The sequence below is a fragment of the Gymnodraco acuticeps genome, unplaced genomic scaffold, assembly GCF_902827175.1.
Source record: "Gymnodraco acuticeps unplaced genomic scaffold, fGymAcu1.1, whole genome shotgun sequence".
Classification (NCBI taxonomy): Eukaryota; Metazoa; Chordata; class Actinopteri; order Perciformes; family Bathydraconidae; genus Gymnodraco; species Gymnodraco acuticeps.
This window is the reverse complement of record NW_022991187.1, coordinates 2,472,389-2,493,463: the sequence shown is the minus strand read 5'-3', so window position 1 is coordinate 2,493,463 and position 21,075 is coordinate 2,472,389. Positions and strand designations below refer to the sequence as shown.

Genomic DNA, 21,075 nt, shown 5'->3' with positions numbered 1-21,075 from the left:
CGTATTTTTCATAGTCTTATATTTCAACAGTTTTAAGACAAACTGTGACTTTTTTGACACGGAAATTATCTTTTAAAATTGACAAACATCATGTGTGTAATTCGTGGCAGAATTCCATTGACTTCAATACATAATTTTTCCGAAATAAGGTCCCATGGGGCGGAAGTAGATGGGCGGGACTTCGCCTCTCTCTATGGAAAATAACTTATTTTCTGTTTTTATCATGAAAAACAACAGAGATTTCATGTATTCAAAATGGCATTTAAAGGGTTAAAATCCTGAAAATGATTAAATATGTGGTATTTTTGATTAGGTCGGAAGTTGCTTTAAAGATTGAACCCAAAAAAGTTGAGAAAAAAACCTTTTGATATAATGTTTTTATCAAAGTTTTTGGCAGTGGACATTTTTGTCTGGAATGACTCATTTGCGTCGTCCAATCGAATGATACCGGAGGGTTAAACATAAAAACATTTACATTTGTTGAAAACACTTTTTGCAAACTAGTGTATCTCAGGTTTGAAGGGTGAGATTAAGGAGAATAATGAGAGGGAGAGGAAGAAAAAGGAAGGAGGGAACAGGCTGCAAATGATGAGTATTCAACAGCATCTGGTACGTATTAGTGAGAGCTGTTCTGTGATTCAATGTAATGACAGCTGCTTTTTCTTTGTCATCTCTAACGGTGAACAATTGCTCATCACACACACACACTTTACTCACCAGCAGACCGTTGGTGGCGTGGATGGTGACGCAGCGGGAGAAGGAGTGATGTATGGAGAGTCCGTCGACGTAGGTGGGCTCCCGGTAGCCCCCCCTCTGGTCCACATCCCCGCACATGTGGAAGTGGAGCGGGTAGCTGCCTATCTCGCCCTGCTGGCCCATGTTCTTCAGCTCCACGTGGGACAGATGCACGGATGAGAAGTTACCCAAGATCTGCCCATGTTTGGTAGAAAGGAAAAGGGTCAACACTCAAAATAATTCAAGAGCCTTTTTTAAACCGCTAAAGGAAACTCACTGGCTTTGTGGAGGGCAGCACAAGGTTCAAATGATGCCCCAAGAGAAAGCTCACTGTCTACCAATGTGGTCCCATTATGGTCTACAGTACAATTATCTGTGTTTGTCTGTGATACAACTGCTCCAGAGTCAAACTGCAGCAACACCACTGATGCTCCTCTTGATGATTAAGATATGCGAGTTATAGAAGTTAAACCACAAACTGAACACATATTGCACACATCCAAAACTCCAAATGGACTGGGGAGCAAAAGAAGTCAAACATGAATCAATTATTAATTCAATACAACAAATATGCAGCACAATGCTCTCTAGGAGGTTTTCTGTGGGCATGGCATAATTCACAAAGTCTGGTTCCTGTTAGGGAGGTATTGGCCAATGCTTCCAGCTAACACACACACACACACACACACACACACACACACACACACACGATCTATGCTGCAGATGATGCCTCTAGATATGAATACTTGAGGTATACACAGAACATCAACGCAAGGACGCACACATGTATGAGTTCTTGCATTCATATATGCATACATATTAACACAACTGTTAAAACGTCTGCCAAACGTGTTATTACATCCATGTCCAGTTTGGAGTTGCGTGACAAATGCATTGAGTTAAATATGCAATGAATGCTGAGTGCTATACATGTGATTGCACTGTTGTTTAAGCTTAAGGCATGGGAGGTCAATCAGTTTGGAGGCAGAATGTGTAATATAGTCCGAGAGTTTATGTTGTAAAAACTGGTGGAAAGAAACAAGGAAGGAGTATTTATTTCCTCCAGCACAAAGGGGGGCAGTTACATAGAGCCAAAGGAATGTTATTGTGTTTTTGCCACCAAAGTGAATGAAATAGGACCATCATTAATCAAATTAAAGTGAACTCAGTGGCTTTATAAATCCATGTAGGTCAAGGTGGACCTGATGCTCCAGTTACAGCCCTGTGTGACACTCATCTATCTGATGTACCGTGCTGCGAATGGATCTGGCCCTTCCTACATCCAGGACATGGTTAAACCGTACACCCCAGCACGTGCACTCCGCTCTGCATCAACCAAACGACTCGCTGCACCCTCGCTGCGAGGGGGACCCAAGTTCCCATCGGCGAAAACACGTGGGTTTGCTGTCCTGGCTCCAAGATGGTGGAATGAGCTCCCCATTGACATCAGGACGGCAGATAGCTTACACACCTTCCGGCGCAAACTGAAAACTCATCTCTTTCGACTCCACCTCGAGCAATAGAACTATTAACAAAGCACTTTATACTAATAAAGCACTTTTATACTAATAAAGGACTGGCTTATCTAAAGCCAGTGGAGTAGCACTTGAAATGTTTTTGCTCTTGAAACCTGATGTACTTATATGATTCTGTTTTCTTCAAGGTTGTGTCTTCCTGGTCGAATGTACTTATTGTAAGTCGCTTTGGATAAAAGCCTCAGCTAAATGCAATGTAATGATGTCTTTAGAATAAACACTTGAGATGAAGAGGCAAAGAGGAGAAACACAGAGAGAATGAGAAGTAGTCATAATTCAGAAAAACTAGAAAAAAATGAATAATCCCTTTTAATTAAGGAGCACTTAAACATAGAACAAATGATCATTTTAGCTCTGCACTCTGCAGTATGGAAACTGTCAAGCTGATTAAATGAGCGTGTAAAGCCATTTTGAAAATTACAGACGTATACATTAGCAAATACAGACATATAGTTTATACAAGGGCCGTGCTATAACATACACAAACACACAAAGACACACCTTTATATGGCCTCCGTAGGTGTCGTGGCTGAAGAACTGGCACGCGTTGTTTCCGTAGCACGAGTTTTCCATTTCCCCGTAGATGAGAATGTTTCTGGAGAGCAAACCCACTTCGGCTCGCATGTCCACCCCGTCTAAGATCTCTCCAACGTGGTTGTACAGAGGCTTCCCTGGGCACACACACAGGTAGATTCTTGGTCATATGCTACGACTAACTGACACTTTACAGGAACATCTGGTGCATAATTGGACAAACCTGATTATTTAGTATAGTTACAAATGTCAATTATTGCATTCCATTTATTTTAAATGAAGCCGATGAAAACTTGTTGAAAGTAATTTAATTTAGCTGAATAACATAACACAAATTAGCCCTTAATTCTTGTGGAACCTTTCTCTTAGACTCAAACCCTTTCAGTAAAATACGCGTTAGCAAACAGGAAGTGACATTTAAGCTCAACTAAGGTATTTTATTTCTGGAAACTGTCGGTCACAGGAAGTATGCCAGAAAGCAAACAACTACCCACGCCACAAAACCAACCAACCGAAATAATACAAATGTACTACAGTAAAGCAAAAGTAATCAAATACATATGAACATAAAATAATCAACTGTTGATGCAGTGCCCACAGGCTGCAGCTGCCAATGATAACACACAGCGACGCTCCAGCTGCTCGGCCCTTCCTCACGGTCACGCAGAAAAACTAAATCTAGGCGCACAAACACGCCCTTATCTGCAGGAAGGGAGTTGGCGCTTGTTGTCAACGGAGGAATGACATCAGGAAACATATTGATGGGGAGGTGGACAAAAACTAACTAACTAACAGATTTTGGATCAAGTCTTTGGAGAAGCAGAAGAAAAAGGAAGGATGTGACGTCGAGGTGACGTTTCAAAACCCACAAAACCACCCTGGTTATTATGAGATGAGGTTATTATAAAAAACATAAGCTGGCAGCCTCTTTTTAGCCTGCTCTTATCTTATATTGCCGCAACAGCTGACCAGGAAATTATATGTCTCTGAGGATTAGAAGCAAATCTGATAAGCAGAGGGTCACACACACACACACACACACACACACACACACACACACACACACACACACACACACACACACACACACCACACACACACACACACACCACACACACACACACACACACACACACACACACACACCACACACACACACACACACACACACACACACACACACACACACACACACACACACACACACACACACACACACACACACACACACACACACACCACACACACACACACACACACACACACACACACACACACACACACACACACACACACACACCACACACACACACACACACACACACACACACACACACACACACACACACACACACACACACACACACACCACACACACACACACACACACACACACACACACACACACACAACCCAACACACACACCTCCTTGTATCCTGACCTGCCTGCTGCTGCAGTGGGAGCAGGGCAACAAGGTAAACTCTTCCGCCTGATGCATGGAGTAGTCTGTGCTGGCAACTACAATCTGATCCCCGGGTTGCCAGGTCTGCTGCACTTCATCCTGCAGGTTCAGCAGCACCTGGTCCATAGCATCCACCTGGAAGCCTGTGATGGGGAAGCCTGGGGAAGATAAGGAAAATAGCAAAACTGAAATCATGTAGGACAGAATTTTTGATTATATTATAGAATTTCTTTCATAACACATTTAGCAAAAATAACATTACACTAGGATCAGCCCATTCATTCTTAATTCCAATCAAGGAATTAGGAAACAGAATGGGGATAAAGGAGAAAAAAGGATATTAAAATGACATTAGATTTGTTTCTTCTGCATGCATAAAGAATTCATTCATTTACACTGAATAGAAATGAAGAATATTGCTGCTGAATAGTTTAATAAGCACTGAGAGATTTTGTAAAGCAATGAAAATAAATCATATGAGTGTGTCCAGCAGTTATTAGTCGCCGAGGGCAATATCTCACCAAATAATAGTAAAACACAGTAGGAGTACACTAGTTAATTATAATTGTTCACTTGAGAGTTGAGTGACTCACTGTCAAAGTGAATGTTATTAGGTGTGCACAAGGACGCCCGCACAAAATAAACAGTGGGTGTTCTAGTAGACCTGGTATTTGTCATAAAGTCATAGTAACAAAACCCCTGCACCTACTCAGGCACAAGAATGTCTTTCATGTTCAGATGATTGATCTGTTAAGCATTCTTCAACATGTCACACTTCTCCAAACACTTTACCACTTCAAAGCCAGAGGAACCTGTCCATGTCACTTGGACAGCTTAGTATTATTGTTTATAGCTTAGACATGGCTCCACAACAGGACATTAGGTTAAACTAAAAAAGATGGACCGTTGCTGGATATTTTCTTACGGCTGTTTGAAAAGCTACAATCATAAGCTCACCGGTCTTCCACTCGCTGTAGGCGGTGACGGAGAAGTCAACTCCATCGACGGTGGTGAAGTTGCGCCTTGCCAGAGCTCTTCCTCCTGTGTTGTGGTTTTCATGTTCCTTGACGTCCTCTGCGCATGAAGCGTTTCCTCCACCCACCACCGAGACCAGAGCCCACGCCTGCCTGGAGAGAGCAGAGGGCCAAGGGGGGGGCCAAGGGGGGAGAGCAGAGGGCCAAGGGGAGAGAGCAGAGGGACAGAGGGCCAAGGGGAGAGAGCAGAGGGACAGAGGGCCAAGGGGAGAGAGTAGAGGGACAGAGGGCCAAGGGGAGAGAGCAGAGGGACAGAGGGCCAAGGGGAGAGAGCAGAGGGACAGAGGGCCAAGGGGAGAGAGCAGAGGGACAGAGGGCCAAGGGGGGAGAGCAGAGGGACAGAGGGCCAAGGGGAGAGAGCAGAGGGACAGAGGGCCAAGGGGAGAGAGCAGAGGGACAGAGGGCCAAGGGGGGAGAGCAGAGGGACAGAGGGCCAAGGGGAGAGAGCAGAGGGACAGAGGGCCAAGGGGAGAGAGCAGAGGGCCAAGGGGGAGAGTAGAGGGCCAAGGGGGGGGGCAGAGGGCCAAGGGGAGAGAGCAGAGGGCCAAGGGGAGAGAGCAGAGGGCCAAGGGGGCCAAGGGGAGAGAGCAGAGGGCCAAGGGGGAGAGTAGAGGGCCAAGGGGGGGGGGGGGGGGCAGAGGGCCAAGGGGAGAGAGCAGAAGGCAATGGGAGAGAGCAGAGGGCCAAGGGGAGAGAGCAGAGGGCCAAGGGGAGAGAGCAGAGGGCCAAGGTGAGAGAGCAGAGGGCCAAGGTGAGAGAGCAGAGGGACAAGGGGGGAGAGCAGAGGGACAAGGGGGGAGAGCAGAGGGCCAAGGTGAGAGAGCAGAGGGCCAAGGGGGGAGAGCAGAGGGCCAAGGGGGGAGAGCAGAGGGACAAGGGGAGAGAGCAGAGGGCCAAGGGGGGAGAGCAGAGGGCCAAGGGGGGAGAGCAGAGGGCCAAGGGGAGAGAGCAGAGGGCCAAGGGGGGGAGAGCAGAGGGACAAGGAGGAGAGAGAGCAGAGGGACAAGGGGAGAGAGCAGAGGGACAAGGGGAGAGAGCAGAGGGCCAAGGAGAGAGAGCAGAGGGCCAAGGGGGGAGAGCAGAGGGACAAGGAGAGAGAGCAGAGGGACAAGGGGGGAGAGCAGAGGGACAGAGGGCCAAGGGGGGAGAGCAGAGGGACAGAGGGCCAAGGGGAGAGAGCAGAGGGACAGAGGGCCAAGGGGAGAGAGCAGAGGGACAGAGGGCCAAGGGGGGAGAGCAGAGGGACAGAGGGCCAAGGGGAGAGAGCAGAGGGACAGAGGGCCAAGGGGAGAGAGCAGAGGGCCAAGGGGGAGAGTAGAGGGCCAAGGGGGGGGGGCAGAGGGCCAAGGGGAGAGAGCAGAGGGCCAAGGGGAGAGAGCAGAGGGCCAAGGGGGCCAAGGGGAGAGAGCAGAGGGCCAAGGGGGAGAGTAGAGGGCCAAGGGGGGGGGGGGGGGCAGAGGGCCAAGGGGAGAGAGCAGAAGGCCAATGGGAGAGAGCAGAGGGCCAAGGGGAGAGAGCAGAGGGCCAAGGGGAGAGAGCAGAGGGCCAAGGTGAGAGAGCAGAGGGCCAAGGTGAGAGAGCAGAGGGACAAGGGGGGAGAGCAGAGGGACAAGGGGGGGAGAGCAGAGGGCCAAGGTGAGAGAGCAGAGGGCCAAGGGGGGAGAGCAGAGGGCCAAGGGGGGAGAGCAGAGGGACAAGGGGAGAGAGCAGAGGGCCAAGGGGGGAGAGCAGAGGGCCAAGGGGGGAGAGCAGAGGGCCAAGGGGAGAGAGCAGAGGGCCAAGGGGGGAGAGCAGAGGGACAAGGAGAGAGAGCAGAGGGACAAGGGGAGAGAGCAGAGGGACAAGGGGAGAGAGCAGAGGGCCAAGGAGAGAGAGCAGAGGGCCAAGGGGGGAGAGCAGAGGGACAAGGAGAGAGAGCAGAGGGACAAGGGGGGGAGAGCAGAGGGCCAAGGGGGGAGAGCAGAGGGCCAAGGGGAGAGAGCAGAGGGCCAAGGGGGGAGAGCAGAGGGCCAAGGGGGGGAGAGCAGAGGGACAAGGGGAGAGAGCAGAGGGCCAAGGGGGGGAGAGCAGAGGGCCAAGGGGGGAGAGCAGAGGGACAAGGAGAGAGAGCAGAGGGACAAGGGGAGAGAGCAGAGGGACAAGGGGAGAGAGCAGAGGGACAAGGGGGGAGAGCAGAGGGCCAAGGGGGGAGAGCAGAGGGCCAAGGGGGGAGAGCAGAGGGCCAAGGGGGGAGAGCAGAGGGACAAGGGGAGAGAGCAGAGGGCCAAGGGGGGAGAGCAGAGGGCCAAGGGGGGAGAGCAGAGGGACAAGGAGAGAGAGCAGAGGGACAAGGGGAGAGAGCAGAGGGACAAGGGGAGAGAGCAGAGGGACAAGGGGGGAGAGCAGAGGGCCAAGGGGGGAGAGCAGAGGGACAAGGGGAGAGACACGTCAGGAGAGGGAGTCATTTTCAGAAATCACAACACATAGTAGGGCTGCTCGATTATGGCAAAAATCATAATCTGGATTATTTGGGTCAATAATTGATATCACGATTATTAAAAACGATTATCCGTTTACTTTGAAAACATCAATTTATTGGAGTAAAAGATGTGAGCAGTGTGTTTCTAACAGTTGATCACCCTGAACTTTAAGTATAACAACTGAAAAACCAATACAAAAAAAAAAAAGAATAATAATAATTAAAAAAAGAATCGTTATATTTCGATTACGTTGTTTTCGTAATCGTTGCAAGCCATAATCGCGATTAAAATACGATTAATTGAGCAGCCCTAATACATAGACTAGTTTAACACATCGTCATCAAAGAACAACATACGGACCCGATTCAGGGCTCAAGCTTTGAAACACATTCTTTCTGAATGATGAAAATAATTGTAGTGGAAAGTAAAAGCAGTTATTAATGGTTTATTATCAAGTCACTTGGCTCATCATTTAAATGGCAAACTCACCATCAGCAGCACCGCACGATTTGTGAGAAATAAATCTTATTGCGATTATTTTGAGAGGTATTGCAATTGTGATGTGATTTACGATGTAAGAGGAAAGAATCATCCAAGCATCAGAATCCTGCTTTTGCTTTAAAGGTTTATCACAATATTAATAATATGCTTTTTAAAGAGGATCCGTAACAAATACAAATGTAGCTAAAATAAGACAGTAGAATAAAATGAATGGGTTGGGATAACTTGAGCACCATCAAACTTAATTCATCCGTTTAACAAATATTGTTCTCCTTGCAATTTGGATATTGAACTAGTACATCAATAACATTGTGATTCATTGTGCAGCCCTAGTCAACGGTCTCTACTCTTTGCCGATGTAACTGCAGTCTCGAGTGGAAGCACCAGAAGTAGCGGCCCAGTCTCAGTGATTGAAAATGTAAACAGGACATTCAAATCCAGTGATCGTAATATCTTACAGATGAGACAGCCGGTCCGATAGAGGGTGTGACCTGAACTGCAAAATGTTACCCTGTGTTTGAGTTGAAATAAGTCACTATTGTATCGCCCTGAAGGCACAGCAAATGTCTGCAGTGATCCTAGCGCAGGTTGGGACGGGGCCAATCACAGTGTTTATCATGAAATGATACAAAACGAAAGGTGAAAAAAACGAAAGTGTCTCAGAGGATTAAGGGGCCGGGGCGTACCTGCCACATTTCAACTCTTTATTTTTACTCCAAAGCCTCTCTTCTCAATCCATTGCAAACTATCTGATAACGCAGGAATGTGAACAAATGTATAATAAATGATATTACAATGATTAAATGAGAAGGAGAGTCTGGAATCATTTGATCAGGGGAGCTTGAGGGTGTGGGTGGGGAAAGGGATTGAGAGGGTGTATGACCTAAAGCAGTGCTTTTCAAACTGTTTCCAGTAATGTACCCCCTTTGAAACATTTTCTCAGCCAAGTACCCCCTGACCGACCCCGGACATTTTTGACAGAAAAAGCCTATATAAATAATTACAATAGAGTGATGTTCCCTCAGTGTTTGATTACATTATATTACATTACATTGCATTTAGCTGACGCTTTTATCCAAAGCGACTTACAATAAGTACATTCGACCAGGAAGACACAACCTTGAAGAAAACAGAATCATATAAGTACATCAGGTTTCATAGAGCCAAACATTTCAAGTGCTACTCAACTGGCTTTAGGTAAGCCAGTCCTTTATTAGTATAAAAGTGCTTCGTTAATAGTTCTAACGCTCGAAGTGGAGTCGAAAGAGATGAGTTTTCAGTTTGCGCCGGAAGATGTGCAAGCTATCTGCTGTCCTGATGTCAATGGGGAGCTCATTCCACCATCTTGGAGCCAGGACAGCAAACCCACGTGTTTTCGCCGATGGGAACTTGGGTCCCCTTCGCAGCGAGGGCGCAGAGAGTCGTTTGGCTGATGCAGAGCGTAGTGCACGCGCTGGGGTGTACGGTTTAACCATGTCCTTGATGTAGGAAGGGCCAGATCCATTCGCAGCATGGTACGCAAGTACCAGTGTCTTGAAGTGGATTCTAGCAGTTACCGGAAGCCAGTGAAGGGAGCGGAGGAGCGGAGTGGTGTGGGAGAATTTAGGAAGGTTGAAGACCAGACGAGCCGCTGCATTCTGGATGAGCTGCAGAGGTTGGATGGCACATGCAGGTAGACCAGCCAGGAGGGAGTTGCAGTAGTCTAGGCGTGAGATGACGAGAGCCTGGACCAGAACCTGAGTCGCTTTCTGAGTCAGCTGGGGACGTATCTTCCTGATGTTGTAAAGCGTGTATCTGCAGCAGCGGGTTGTAGCAGCGATGTTTGCAGTGAAGGACAGGTTGTTATCTAGGGTCACACCCAGATTCCTTGCAGTCTGAGTCGGGGAAACAATAGAGGTGCCGATGTTGATTGTTAGGTCAAGAGTGGGACAATCTTTTCCCGGGAGGAAGAGCAGCTCAGTCTTGTCAAGGTTGAGCTTGAGGTGGTGAGCAGACATTTGATGTATTAACTCCTTAATGCATGAATTACAACAAACTAAGGATATTTTCATCTTTATGCAGAAAAAAAAGATTTTTCCAAGGAGTTTTTCAATTGAATTAATATATGTTTAACAAACCAATGAACAAATGATATATTATTAAAAACTATAAATACAATACACAAATGTAACATGTTTATATGAGGACCCCCTTAGTGGTTCTAGGAATATTTTATATACAATTGTATTTTCCATTTAACTTATTGTACTAAGATTATTTTTGTAATCATGCATGGTCTTTTTTTAATTAACCTTTTTATTTATTTTTACCTCACGTACCCCCTGCAGTACCCCAATGTACCCCTAGGGGTCCGCGTACCCCCATTTGAGAATCACTGACCTAAAGGATGACACGTGTAGCCTTGGAGGTTTTAAATGTCATGTCGTTAGCTTTAAGGAATAACTCCAAACAAGCCAAAAGACATATTCTTTCACACACACATACGGGTATTGGGCCGAGCGCGACACCGTACTTCCGGTCTGCGCCGTTTTACGCGAGGTGCAAGCAGCCGTACACCGTCTAGGTGTTGCTAAGCTTCCTGTGCTGAATATCATAGTCTATTGCCTTGATCAATATCTAGTCAACTCTAAAATACCACATATATGCAATGGCATGATAATATTATTGTGACAAGTGGGGTATTCACCTGGTGTTTCCAGAAATTAGACGTAGATGCAGCCAAAATCGACGAAGGCCACTGTCGTTTTTCCATGCATCTGCAGGCAGTCTGTAACGACCCACACAGCTCTAGTTTACGCTGGTAACGACCTAGAGCACACCCCTCAAGTCCAGAGATGTAATCCGAAGACATGCAGCGATTTCTTCGGTCGTTAATTCAGAAAAAAAACCTAGTGCGCTCTGCCTGGCTAGTTAGCTAGCTGTTTATATTAGCACCTCCAGGATATTAGCACCTCCAGGAAAATGGCGCATTTATATATATTTATATGGCGCGTGTTGCATTGTGGGTAGCTCGTGACGTCACTCTGTGTGAAAGAATTCATGTTCAATAAACCAAATTCAGCTTTATAATAAATAAGATGTATCTCCAGTAACACCAGCAACTCACAGCACATTTGAAACATAATACAAAAGAAGTAAAACACTGTATCTACTTCTTGGAGAACTATATTTGGATTATTTAGCCATTAGCTAATTTTTAAAGTCCACTTTCACTGCGGCCCAGTGTGTGACGTGTGCAGACACAGCGCTCATTTCACTTCTTCCTTTCCCCATACATCCTTGATTTGATGTCCACTCGCATTTTAACAACCTCATTGTTTTACAGGAAATAGCAAACGCAGACCGGCATGATTACGTGTGTTTAAGTTTGAGTGTTTTCCTGAGAGACAAAGATTAAAGGCGGAGAAGGTCAACAGACACGAGGCAGGAGCCAAGCCGTACATGTATCAAGGGCAGGAAGGAGGGTTGATGCTGAGATGAGCTTATATCAAATCAGGGGTATTCGGACTGAAATGTGGTTTAATGGTTATTTCAAATCAATCATAAGTTACTGTATATCACAAGGGTTATGAAAAGGCACTATGGCTGCACAATTTGGAAAAAATACACTGATTGCAATTCATTCGACTGACATTTCAATTGCGAAATATACGCGATATTAGATGTAATGATGATTTTGAAAACATTATTCACATTATCATTAATACAAATTCTATAAATGATTATGGCGTAACTTTTTTAAAGGATCTATACCAAACATATAGTTTTATTTTCAATTGAGTCTGTAGCTGGGACTTCTCTGCAGCTTCACAATACGGTAGGGCTACACGATATATCGTGTCGTGACGATAATCGCGATATTCACATCGCAGTACGTTATTTTCTTTTTTTCACGTGCGATATTAAGTAGGCAAATTAACTCAAACACGTCATGTTACAATTATTTTTGCTGCTTGCTACAAAAGGAAAACTTGCGCGGCTCTCATGCCAGGGGTACTTGAGTGAGTGACATGCAGGCTCTGCATGCACAGCAAACCACCAATCACAATCAAATCTCCAAAGCAACCGGACGGTGATTAAAGGTAAAAGCACTGAATAAAGTATTTTCATGTGTTTCTCCAGGGCAGTTCGGCGCTGCTAACCGAGCTAGCTCAGCTTGTTGCTCTGATAACTTAAGACCCAGATGTCCGTGACTAAAATCCTTCATCCGGTTAAATATAGTTTAAAAAATACAATTGTAAAGCATTAAAGTTCAAGAAAGGATGGTTTGCGGCCAAAAAAAATTGTCTTTTCTTCAATTCCTGTATTTTGTTCATATCGCAATAAAATAAATAAAAAATATATCGCAATATCAGTTTTTTCCAATATCGTGCAGCCCTACAATACGGTAAAGTATTCTGATATTTTCACATATTTAACCTTTTCCAAATATTGTGCTAACTGAATATTGCGCTTGTCCGTCCACACCCAGGTGTTACAGCTAACGCACATTAACAAAAAGCTTGGAACAAACAAGCAACACAAATCAGTTTCAGGTACATTCCCTGCCGTTTGTTCACAACACGCCATAACAGCCATTAAGTCATCTACACTCCATCATGACGCTCCTAAAGGTCACATGCCTTTACCACCTGACTCTTTCAGGCTAAAATCACTCAGCCTAACATTAAGTGACTTTAACGAGACATTAAACTGCATGCTCTCTCGTAAAATGTGTGCTGTGTGTTTCCTCACAACCACAGGCAAATCCACAGAAAGCTTCAAATCCCCACTCCAATAAAAGTGACATGATAAGAAGAGAGTGCATACTGTTAACTTATTGGTGCGCACACACCACAAACACCTCTTAACATACTGTATGCAGGGCTTGGTTGTGTGATTCATCTGAGATTTGTTTAAAGACTTGGCACCCAGCCCGTAGGTGATATGTGACACTGGAGAATCTGGCGTAGCACTTGGCTTTTCAGTCAACCAAGGACAAGACCAGCCCGAGCTACAAATAACTTAGAGAGAAATGCTAAACACTTTAAAATACATGTTTGAGTGGCGGTAACAGAAAACCCTAAGGTAAAGTCAAAATCCAATTACCTTAGTTTATGAGCTTTAAGATTTGAAAGAAAGATTATCAGTCTATGTGGATAGGGCGATGCTCAAACCTATAGTATCCGTCAATTCTCATTATAAACATCAAATCTCTTGGATCGCCACATTTTGCGCAAATCCTGGAAACTCTTTGACCCTGAGCCCATTATCCTGTACGTGCTTCCTTTTCAGGCAGAACATGATGTAGCAAAAACAGGAAGAGAAACAACTTAAAAACAATTCAAGGGAACATTACAAATGAAAAAAGACATAGATGAAAGAGGACATTCTCCAGGGAGGATGGGCATAATCAGAATGCTGCTGCTCTCAGTCCATAAAGTGTGGGGTCTTACGAAGAAAAACACATTAACCGCCTTTATCAGCCCCAGGAGACCTAGAATAAACAAACACTCCCAAACACTAACAAAGACAACACACCATGGAGAACCAACACAAGAGCTTCTGCGACACAGCAGGGGAACAACCCCACTCACACATTATTGTATACAGAGACACTTGCCAGGGCAACACAAACCTACTATAAGTACTATTACTGAAAAAACACCATTAACAAGTCTACACTGGAAAACTAAAACGTTGACTTCGATTGAATGTATTATGTCGACAGATTTTACATTACTGTATTAGGTTAGTTTAAAGCAGGGGTGTCAAACTCAATTTCATCACAGGCTACATTCGCATTGTGGTTGCACTTAAAGGACCGGTTGTAACTTTAATACTATATAAAAATACATATATAAATATTGAATATATATAAAATAATGTATTATATTACATCATTACCTCTGCATTGGATTATTATCAGATAGGGTAATAACTTCATAATTAACTACGTCTGAAAGCAGAAGTCTGGGGCAAATAATTGCAAGTCTCTTCAGTGAGAATGTCACAAAATGATTTAAAAAGAAAAGAAAAATCCCAAAAAAAGGCATATTTAGAAGAAGAAAAGTCAAATCTGAGAAATAATTCAAATTTGAGATGCATTGTGCTCCATGTATAAATGCACCTGCGGGGCAAGCTCTTGTGGGGCCACATAAAATGAAGTCGCGGGCCGGATCTGGCCCCCGGGCCTTGAGTTTGACACCCCTGGTTTAAAGTAATAATAGTACGTTTAAATATTAGGTTCAACTTAAAATTACTGCTTTCATTAACCTAATACAATTATGTGAAATGTATTGACATTATACACCTAATTAATGTCAACGTTTTGATAATAATAATTCATTCAATCTACCTGTATTTGAGATCATAGACGAAGCTGCTGCCGAGCTTTTCTTCAATGGCCTTCTTAGTTTCGTCCAGAAGACTTTTGACAGCCGAGTCTCCCACAGCCAGCGTGACGATGCGGCCCTCGGGGAGGGTCCGCAGCAGCTGGGTGAGCCGCCGGCTGTCATTTCGGGAGTCGTGCGTGTCGTAGCGTTCGCACAGCAGCACAGCAGCCGTGTCCTGGTCCACCACGCGCAGGTTGATGCCTCTGCTGAAGTTTCGCAGGAAGGAGTAACCCCCCGTGTTCAGACCGGAGGCCGGGACACTTCGGGTCAGCAGTGACCAGGACACCCTCTCAGCACCGTGAAGCTCCAGAGTCCCACCGCCCATCACACCTATGAACTTGCGGCCCATGCCGGGCACTGCAGCGACCGCCTTGTCGTCGGAGCGACCCACCAGGGCAACTGTGGCGTTGGAACGGTAGCGACATTTGGGAGCCCCGATGTGAAGGGCTCCACCGTCTTCTATGAGGATGTGGCGGGTCCTCAGGGTGATGTTTTTGGAGCCGTCAGCGTTGTCTGCAAAAACGACCTTACCTGGGAAGAGGCAGAGAAAAACAATACGAGTTATTTGTGCTGTATGTTACATCGACTCAATAAATAAATCAGATGTAAAACTATGACATTTTGTTTTGTCCTCTCTGGGCTGAGGAGTTGAAAACATTACTTTACTTGAAAGATTGGTCGTTCAGTTTCCAGATTTATTTTGTATTTTTTTGAAGACTAAGAGCTAAGAGCATACTTTCAGTGGATATTTGATACACAAGTTATTTAGGTGAAGTTTCATAAAGAATTAATAATAATAATTCACTTAATGTGAAATATAATTTAGACAAAAGACAAATATCCCAGTGCACAGTCATGTCTAGAGACTGGAAGGTTTATTGCATCTCCAGAGGACAGACTCTGGCGTGAAAGGAAGAACTATGGGTTCTTGTTTTTTGTCTAAGAGGACATAAAGGAGATCTTTTTTTTAAAATGACCTCCATTTCAGCGAGCCCCGCAACGTCCCGCCAACACGGCACCCAGACCCCACGCAGCATTCTCATCTGTTTGTCATTACTGGTGTCATTTTCTGGTTGCTAACAAACACACATCAGAGCACTGTGGGCTCACAGGGAGTGGGGGGGGGGGGGGTTGGGGAGCTCCAACAAGGCATTTAGGACAGAGAGTGAATACACATATTATACAGAGATGCTGTATGAGAAACCAATGTGAGTTTGGAACATTGAACAATGTAAATCTATTCTAGTAGACCTCAACAATGGAATTATGATCAGTAGAAATGGCCATGTCATGGGACCTTTAAAGAATTGGATGAAATAAAATGTTTCACCAATGCAAATATATTTTTGATGTCTTTTAAATCTCATAAGATTTAGCATTTTGTGTGGATGACACGAAAATAGCGAAAAATCATCAAAAAGCTGAACTCCTAAACAATGTGACTTTATTTAATAAACGTGCGTCCATCAATGCTGCTGTGTGCTCACCTCCTGACTGGATGGTTATAGAATGGAAGGTGGCAGAAGACTCCAGCCTAAACAGATGTCCACTCCTGACGATAACAGCCTTCTCTGGTTGGTGGCCTGGGCTCCAGCTGCTGAGGGACAGGTCGTGGTCCGGACAGTTTTCTGCAAACAGAACCAATCAGTGACAGTGGATATACTTAATGAATCTCCTACGTTAAATCCAGGAGGCCATTGGTAACATAAAGACATAAAAAGAAAAAAAAAACATAACATTTGAATACTGACCATCTAAAATGTCTCCACTTGAGAGACTGAGAACAAGGATGAGGGTGAGGAAGAAAGCCCCGATGGACACTCCGAAGCAGATTAAGCTGTTTTTTTTCTTCTGGAGGTTCTGGTCACGCTCCCTGCGCTGGTTCTCCTCTGACAGGTTGAACGTGGCTCGTCGCTCTGGCGGGGGGCCGAGAGGTTTCATCGGTGGAGGTGGGGGAGCTTTGGCAGGATGTGGCGAGCGCACTGGAGCCACCCGACCGGGGACATAACCCGGGGGCCTCGGGTGGTTTCCATTGGGCGGGGCCACAAAGACCGGGAAGCGGCTGGGGCCATCGCTCGTCGGCATGGTATCCGTGTCTGCTACCTGAGGAGAGGAAGAGGACGATGTGGATCAGGGCTACAAGAATTGGGAGAAAAAAACATAATTGTTGGGATATTATAATTGGGATATGATTCGCAATATTGGAGGGAGTGTTTGTACCATGAAAATATATTTGATTAGGTCATTAGAAAACGCGGGACATGTCTGCCCAACAAAATACCGAATTCAGAATAATACTTACACATATTTTGCCTGTAAAAAAGATGTATTTAAGTTTGATTAATTGTGAATCCCTAATATGGATTCACTGACGGTGATTCCAAACTATTCGGGAAAAAAACATCCTCGAAGGTCTATTGCCTATTTGGTAATAACTTCAGATAATAACATTGTTTTAACGGCCTTTTAGGCTGAAGTAATTGGTTTGTTGTCATAAAGAAATTGAAATAACACAAAGTTTAAAGCATAAACTGTGGGCAAGTAAGCTGGTTAAATAGTCAAATAAAGTGGATGAGACAAACAAGGAGTTTAACAGAGAAGAGTTCAGACTAAAGATGTCAGGAGGGAGGAAGAAGACCGTAAGAGCATAACGGGACAGTAAAAACCGTAGGGGGTGAAGGATGAAAAGGCTGATTCTAGGGAAACAGCAATAACCCTCGGAGCATCCATCTCGCTGCTGGACCTCCAGGTTAAGGTCCTGGGTGTGGCTCTTGAACAGACTGACTTCAATCAGAAACAGTGGGCATATTCCCTGGCTGTTTGGCTCAGACAGAGTGACATTGGCTGCTCCTGTCCACAGAAAAGAAGGAGGTGAATAATGGATCGCAACATTCCTTACACTACGTTAACACGGCCAAAACAGATGGCACCAATTACAGTAGAGGAGAGTGCACCAGCCCGAGCCATACACACTTTATAATACACACTTGGGGGAGGTAGCACACATTGAAGCTATGGACACACACACACACACACACACATAGAAAGGTCAAATGGACACACACCTGCAGGGGTAGAGGAAATGACACTGAAAAAAGGCTTAAATGGCACTTTTCTTTAAGACAAACAGCCTGTAGCACTTTATTAACACTACAGCCTGCTACTACATCAACAACAAGTCAGCTAGTTTTAGATTTCACGTGTTGGATTCTGGCCGCATCACTTGATGAATGAGACAGTTTTAAGAGGTTGTTAAAAGTGAGAAACTGCAACAATTGTCTAAAACAGGCTCCTTTAAACCAAAGACACCCTGACTGAAAGTGATGAGTTTCAGGCTCGAAACTGTCCGAGTGTGTATCAGCGGTTCACAGTCACACGATCCACTGACAGACACACAACCGTCCATTGTCTTGCCAAGCCAATTTGTCATCATTTTAGCCCAGAGCACAACAAACCTCTTCAACTGATAAACAAAGCAATGTACAATCAAGAGCTGCTCAACAAGGGGCTCAGTGATCTACGCAGTAAGAGCCATGGCCAAGAGCAGCTTGTTCACACACTTCAACCTGCATCATCCATTACAGTGTCTCTGTCCGAACCAGAAGCTCTTCAGTCTCCATCTCAACCTAAACTGGAATGTCTTTAAGACAGGCAGTCTTTCCTTTAGATGTTCATATTCTCACGGCCTGTGCACTGCTTCAGACGGGAGCCCTGTGATGAGATGACCCCCCAGACATTAGTCTTTATAAGCGTATCTCAAGCGATGTTTTTATTCACATTCCTGACCATAAAGAGGGAGGGCCCGCTCCCCTGCTACGAAGTGAACTGTCAGAGCATAAAAGAGTTGTGGACTCACTCACCTTGGGGGTATTCAAATGCTGTAAATCACACTCTAAATCCATATAATTATGTCCTGGGATTACATTCTTGGAAAAGCTTTGTACGCTGCAAGCCTCACAAAATTAGAACAATGGCTGGATGAAGACACCGCTGATATTTGACTATGGATTGAAACATTTATGTCTATTGTGCCATTGAATCACATGTGTTAGGAGGAACTCTTGATGCTTGGGAATCGTTCCCAATAGCATTATCAAAGAAAGAGACAATTATAGGAGTGCATTTAACAGAATAAGAGCTCACATTTGGCACAAGATGGTGACTGCTGCTGCCATTATTTTGTGTCATTGTCTGGTTTTGAATCATCTTGTGGCTGTTGAGAATAAGAGAATTACACACCCATCAGAAGGCTTCACAGCTGCTCTGCTTCCTCATAAGCAAGGGTGCACTTATTGCCTCCCTCACTCTCATATTTCTCTGATTTCAGAGCTTCTGAATCTCAAACAGATGTGGGGGAAACACTGGAGTCAAAGCGGGACAGACCTTTGGTGTAAATCATATCGTTTGGCAGTGTAACAAAACATTAAGCCACGTGTTCACTTTATTAACACAAAACTGTAGCTGACACAGCGCTGTCACAACAACACAAACACACTTACAGTAAGTGAGCATTGATTGAGGGAGCATCTGACTTATGTTGATTTATGGTTATTGTTTTGGCCCTCCACTTTTCTTAACGATATAGAAACACTATATTTGTAAGGGTCCCCTCGGGTAGTTTATAGCCAGTGATGGGAGAAGTACTCAGATCCTTCACTTGAGTAAAAGTATTAGCATCAAAATATACTTAAAGTACAAAAAGTACTCATGCTGCACAATGGCCTATTTCAGAATAATATAAAGTACAGATGAATTATCAGCTGAATGTATTTCAAGTATCAAAATTAACTCGTTAAGCATAATGGATCTTTTCATAGTATTATATTGTTGTGTTTAATATATGTTCATGTTTTTATATATGCCAAATAATGTTAGTATTGTAGTTTGTCAATGTGGACCAAATGTAGATACTATAAAATACTGTGTAGATAGTAATACTGTACTGCAATATACCATATCAGCATATAATGTGTTTTACATGTACAAAGTAACTGTGAGTGTTAAATAGATGTAAAAAGTACAATATTTGCCTCTGAAATGTAGTGGAGTAGAAGTATAAAGAAGCATTAAATGGAACTACAAGTAAAGTACAAACATGTCAAAATAGTACAACAGTACTTCAGTAAATGTACTTAGTTACTTTCCACCACTGTCTATAGCACACTTATCACTACAAAAAAGCTAAAGGATAACACATGACAGAAGGTTAAGTTAGAGATATTAAAACAGATGTTGGTTCTGATAAAAGTGGCTTTTCTCCACTTTGACAGTCAAGGTAACTTAATCGTTGAGAGAGACACGTAACGTTGGCAACGCACCGTTTACAACTGTTAACCGTTAGCATGGACACACAAAAAACAACTGGCACGTTTTAGTAACGTAATAACCCAAATACAGAGCTTGTTTACTATATAAAAAACAAACCTCTATTTAAAGTGTTCCCCGGTGAGTCCTCCTCCACCCCCAGCGTTGACAGACAGACACAATGTCCGGGACGTACCGTGGGTAAGACTGCTCCTCTCCCGCTCTATCCATTCGCTCTCTGCCGAGCCTTTGGAAACGCTGACCCGGTGGTGGAGAGACAAATAAGTTCTCAAGTCTTCTTTCCTTGTCCCTTTCTTTATAGCGTCTCTTCACATGGTGTTTTTTCTGCTGATGGGCTGTCGTCCGTCCGTCGCTCAGCCCCTCTGTCCCACCGAGAGAAACCAGGCGCGGCTTGGAGGGAGGAAGTGATGATGCGTTCAGGGCTCATCGGGCAAAAACAGTGATGAGCCCTTGAGATACATGAGATTGAGAATTCATGATAAGTATTAGAAATGATCAGTGGTGGAAAACGTATTCAAGGTACAATTACAATATTTTTTTTAAGATTTTGTTATAAAAGTCCTATTTTTGACTCGTTTCTTAAATTAAAAAAAGTATACTTTCTTACTTACTTTCTGTGTCTTGTTAAACTCACCATTTAATTAATTAATTCCTCATATTTGCAAACCTATTGGTAACAAAACAGATCATGATTCTGAAGTAAAAGTTCGAATGGTACTTGAGTAGAAGTATTTACCTACGATTAGGAAAATGTAGCCTACTTAAAGTGTATGGAGTACAAATACTCATTGCTTGAAGAAAAAAAACATGATAAAGCAAAAGCAGTGCATCTTCACGTTCAAGAAGCTGGAACTGTGAAATATTTTTTAACAAAAAGCTTCTTCGCAAAATTGCTGCCAAATAATTTTTTTATAATCCTCTCATGGTTTTTAGTTACTCCTCTTATCATGAGATCATGAGATGACTGCTGTGACAATATGCCAGTATTGAACAAATGTCAACACGTCTAGCTTCCATACTTACAGTTTGACTGTGATTTTCAGTAAATTGTGAGTGCATGGTAACAGAAAAAGTTAATTCATGGAAAACCGTACTTGTAACGCTGAAGCTGAAAC

The 21,075-nt window shown here is 44.2% G+C and overlaps 1 protein-coding gene across 4 annotated transcripts in view; it reads right to left on the bottom strand.

Moving 5' to 3' along the window:
* cemip2 (cell migration inducing hyaluronidase 2) overlaps positions 1–20,395 on the bottom strand; it is a 43,516-nt gene extending 23,121 nt beyond the window's left edge. The window contains exons 1-8 of one of the 4 annotated variants that reach the window (XM_034238349.1): positions 20,136–20,395; positions 16,387–16,738; positions 16,123–16,263; positions 14,599–15,166; positions 5,225–5,394; positions 4,234–4,425; positions 2,772–2,941; positions 718–930 (exon numbers count right to left, since the gene is read on the bottom strand). In XM_034238349.1, the coding sequence (XP_034094240.1) occupies positions 718–930; positions 2,772–2,941; positions 4,234–4,425; positions 5,225–5,394; positions 14,599–15,166; positions 16,123–16,263; positions 16,387–16,720 (1,788 nt within the window). In that variant the 5' untranslated portion in view covers positions 16,721–16,738; positions 20,136–20,395. Of the gene's footprint in view, positions 1–717; positions 931–2,771; positions 2,942–4,233; positions 4,426–5,224; positions 5,395–14,598; positions 15,167–16,122; positions 16,264–16,386; positions 16,772–20,059 lie in introns of all 4 variants that reach the window. The other 3 variants (XM_034238351.1, XM_034238350.1, XM_034238352.1) reach the window with 3 other exon arrangements.
* Between the last annotated feature and the right edge of the window lie 680 nt (positions 20,396–21,075).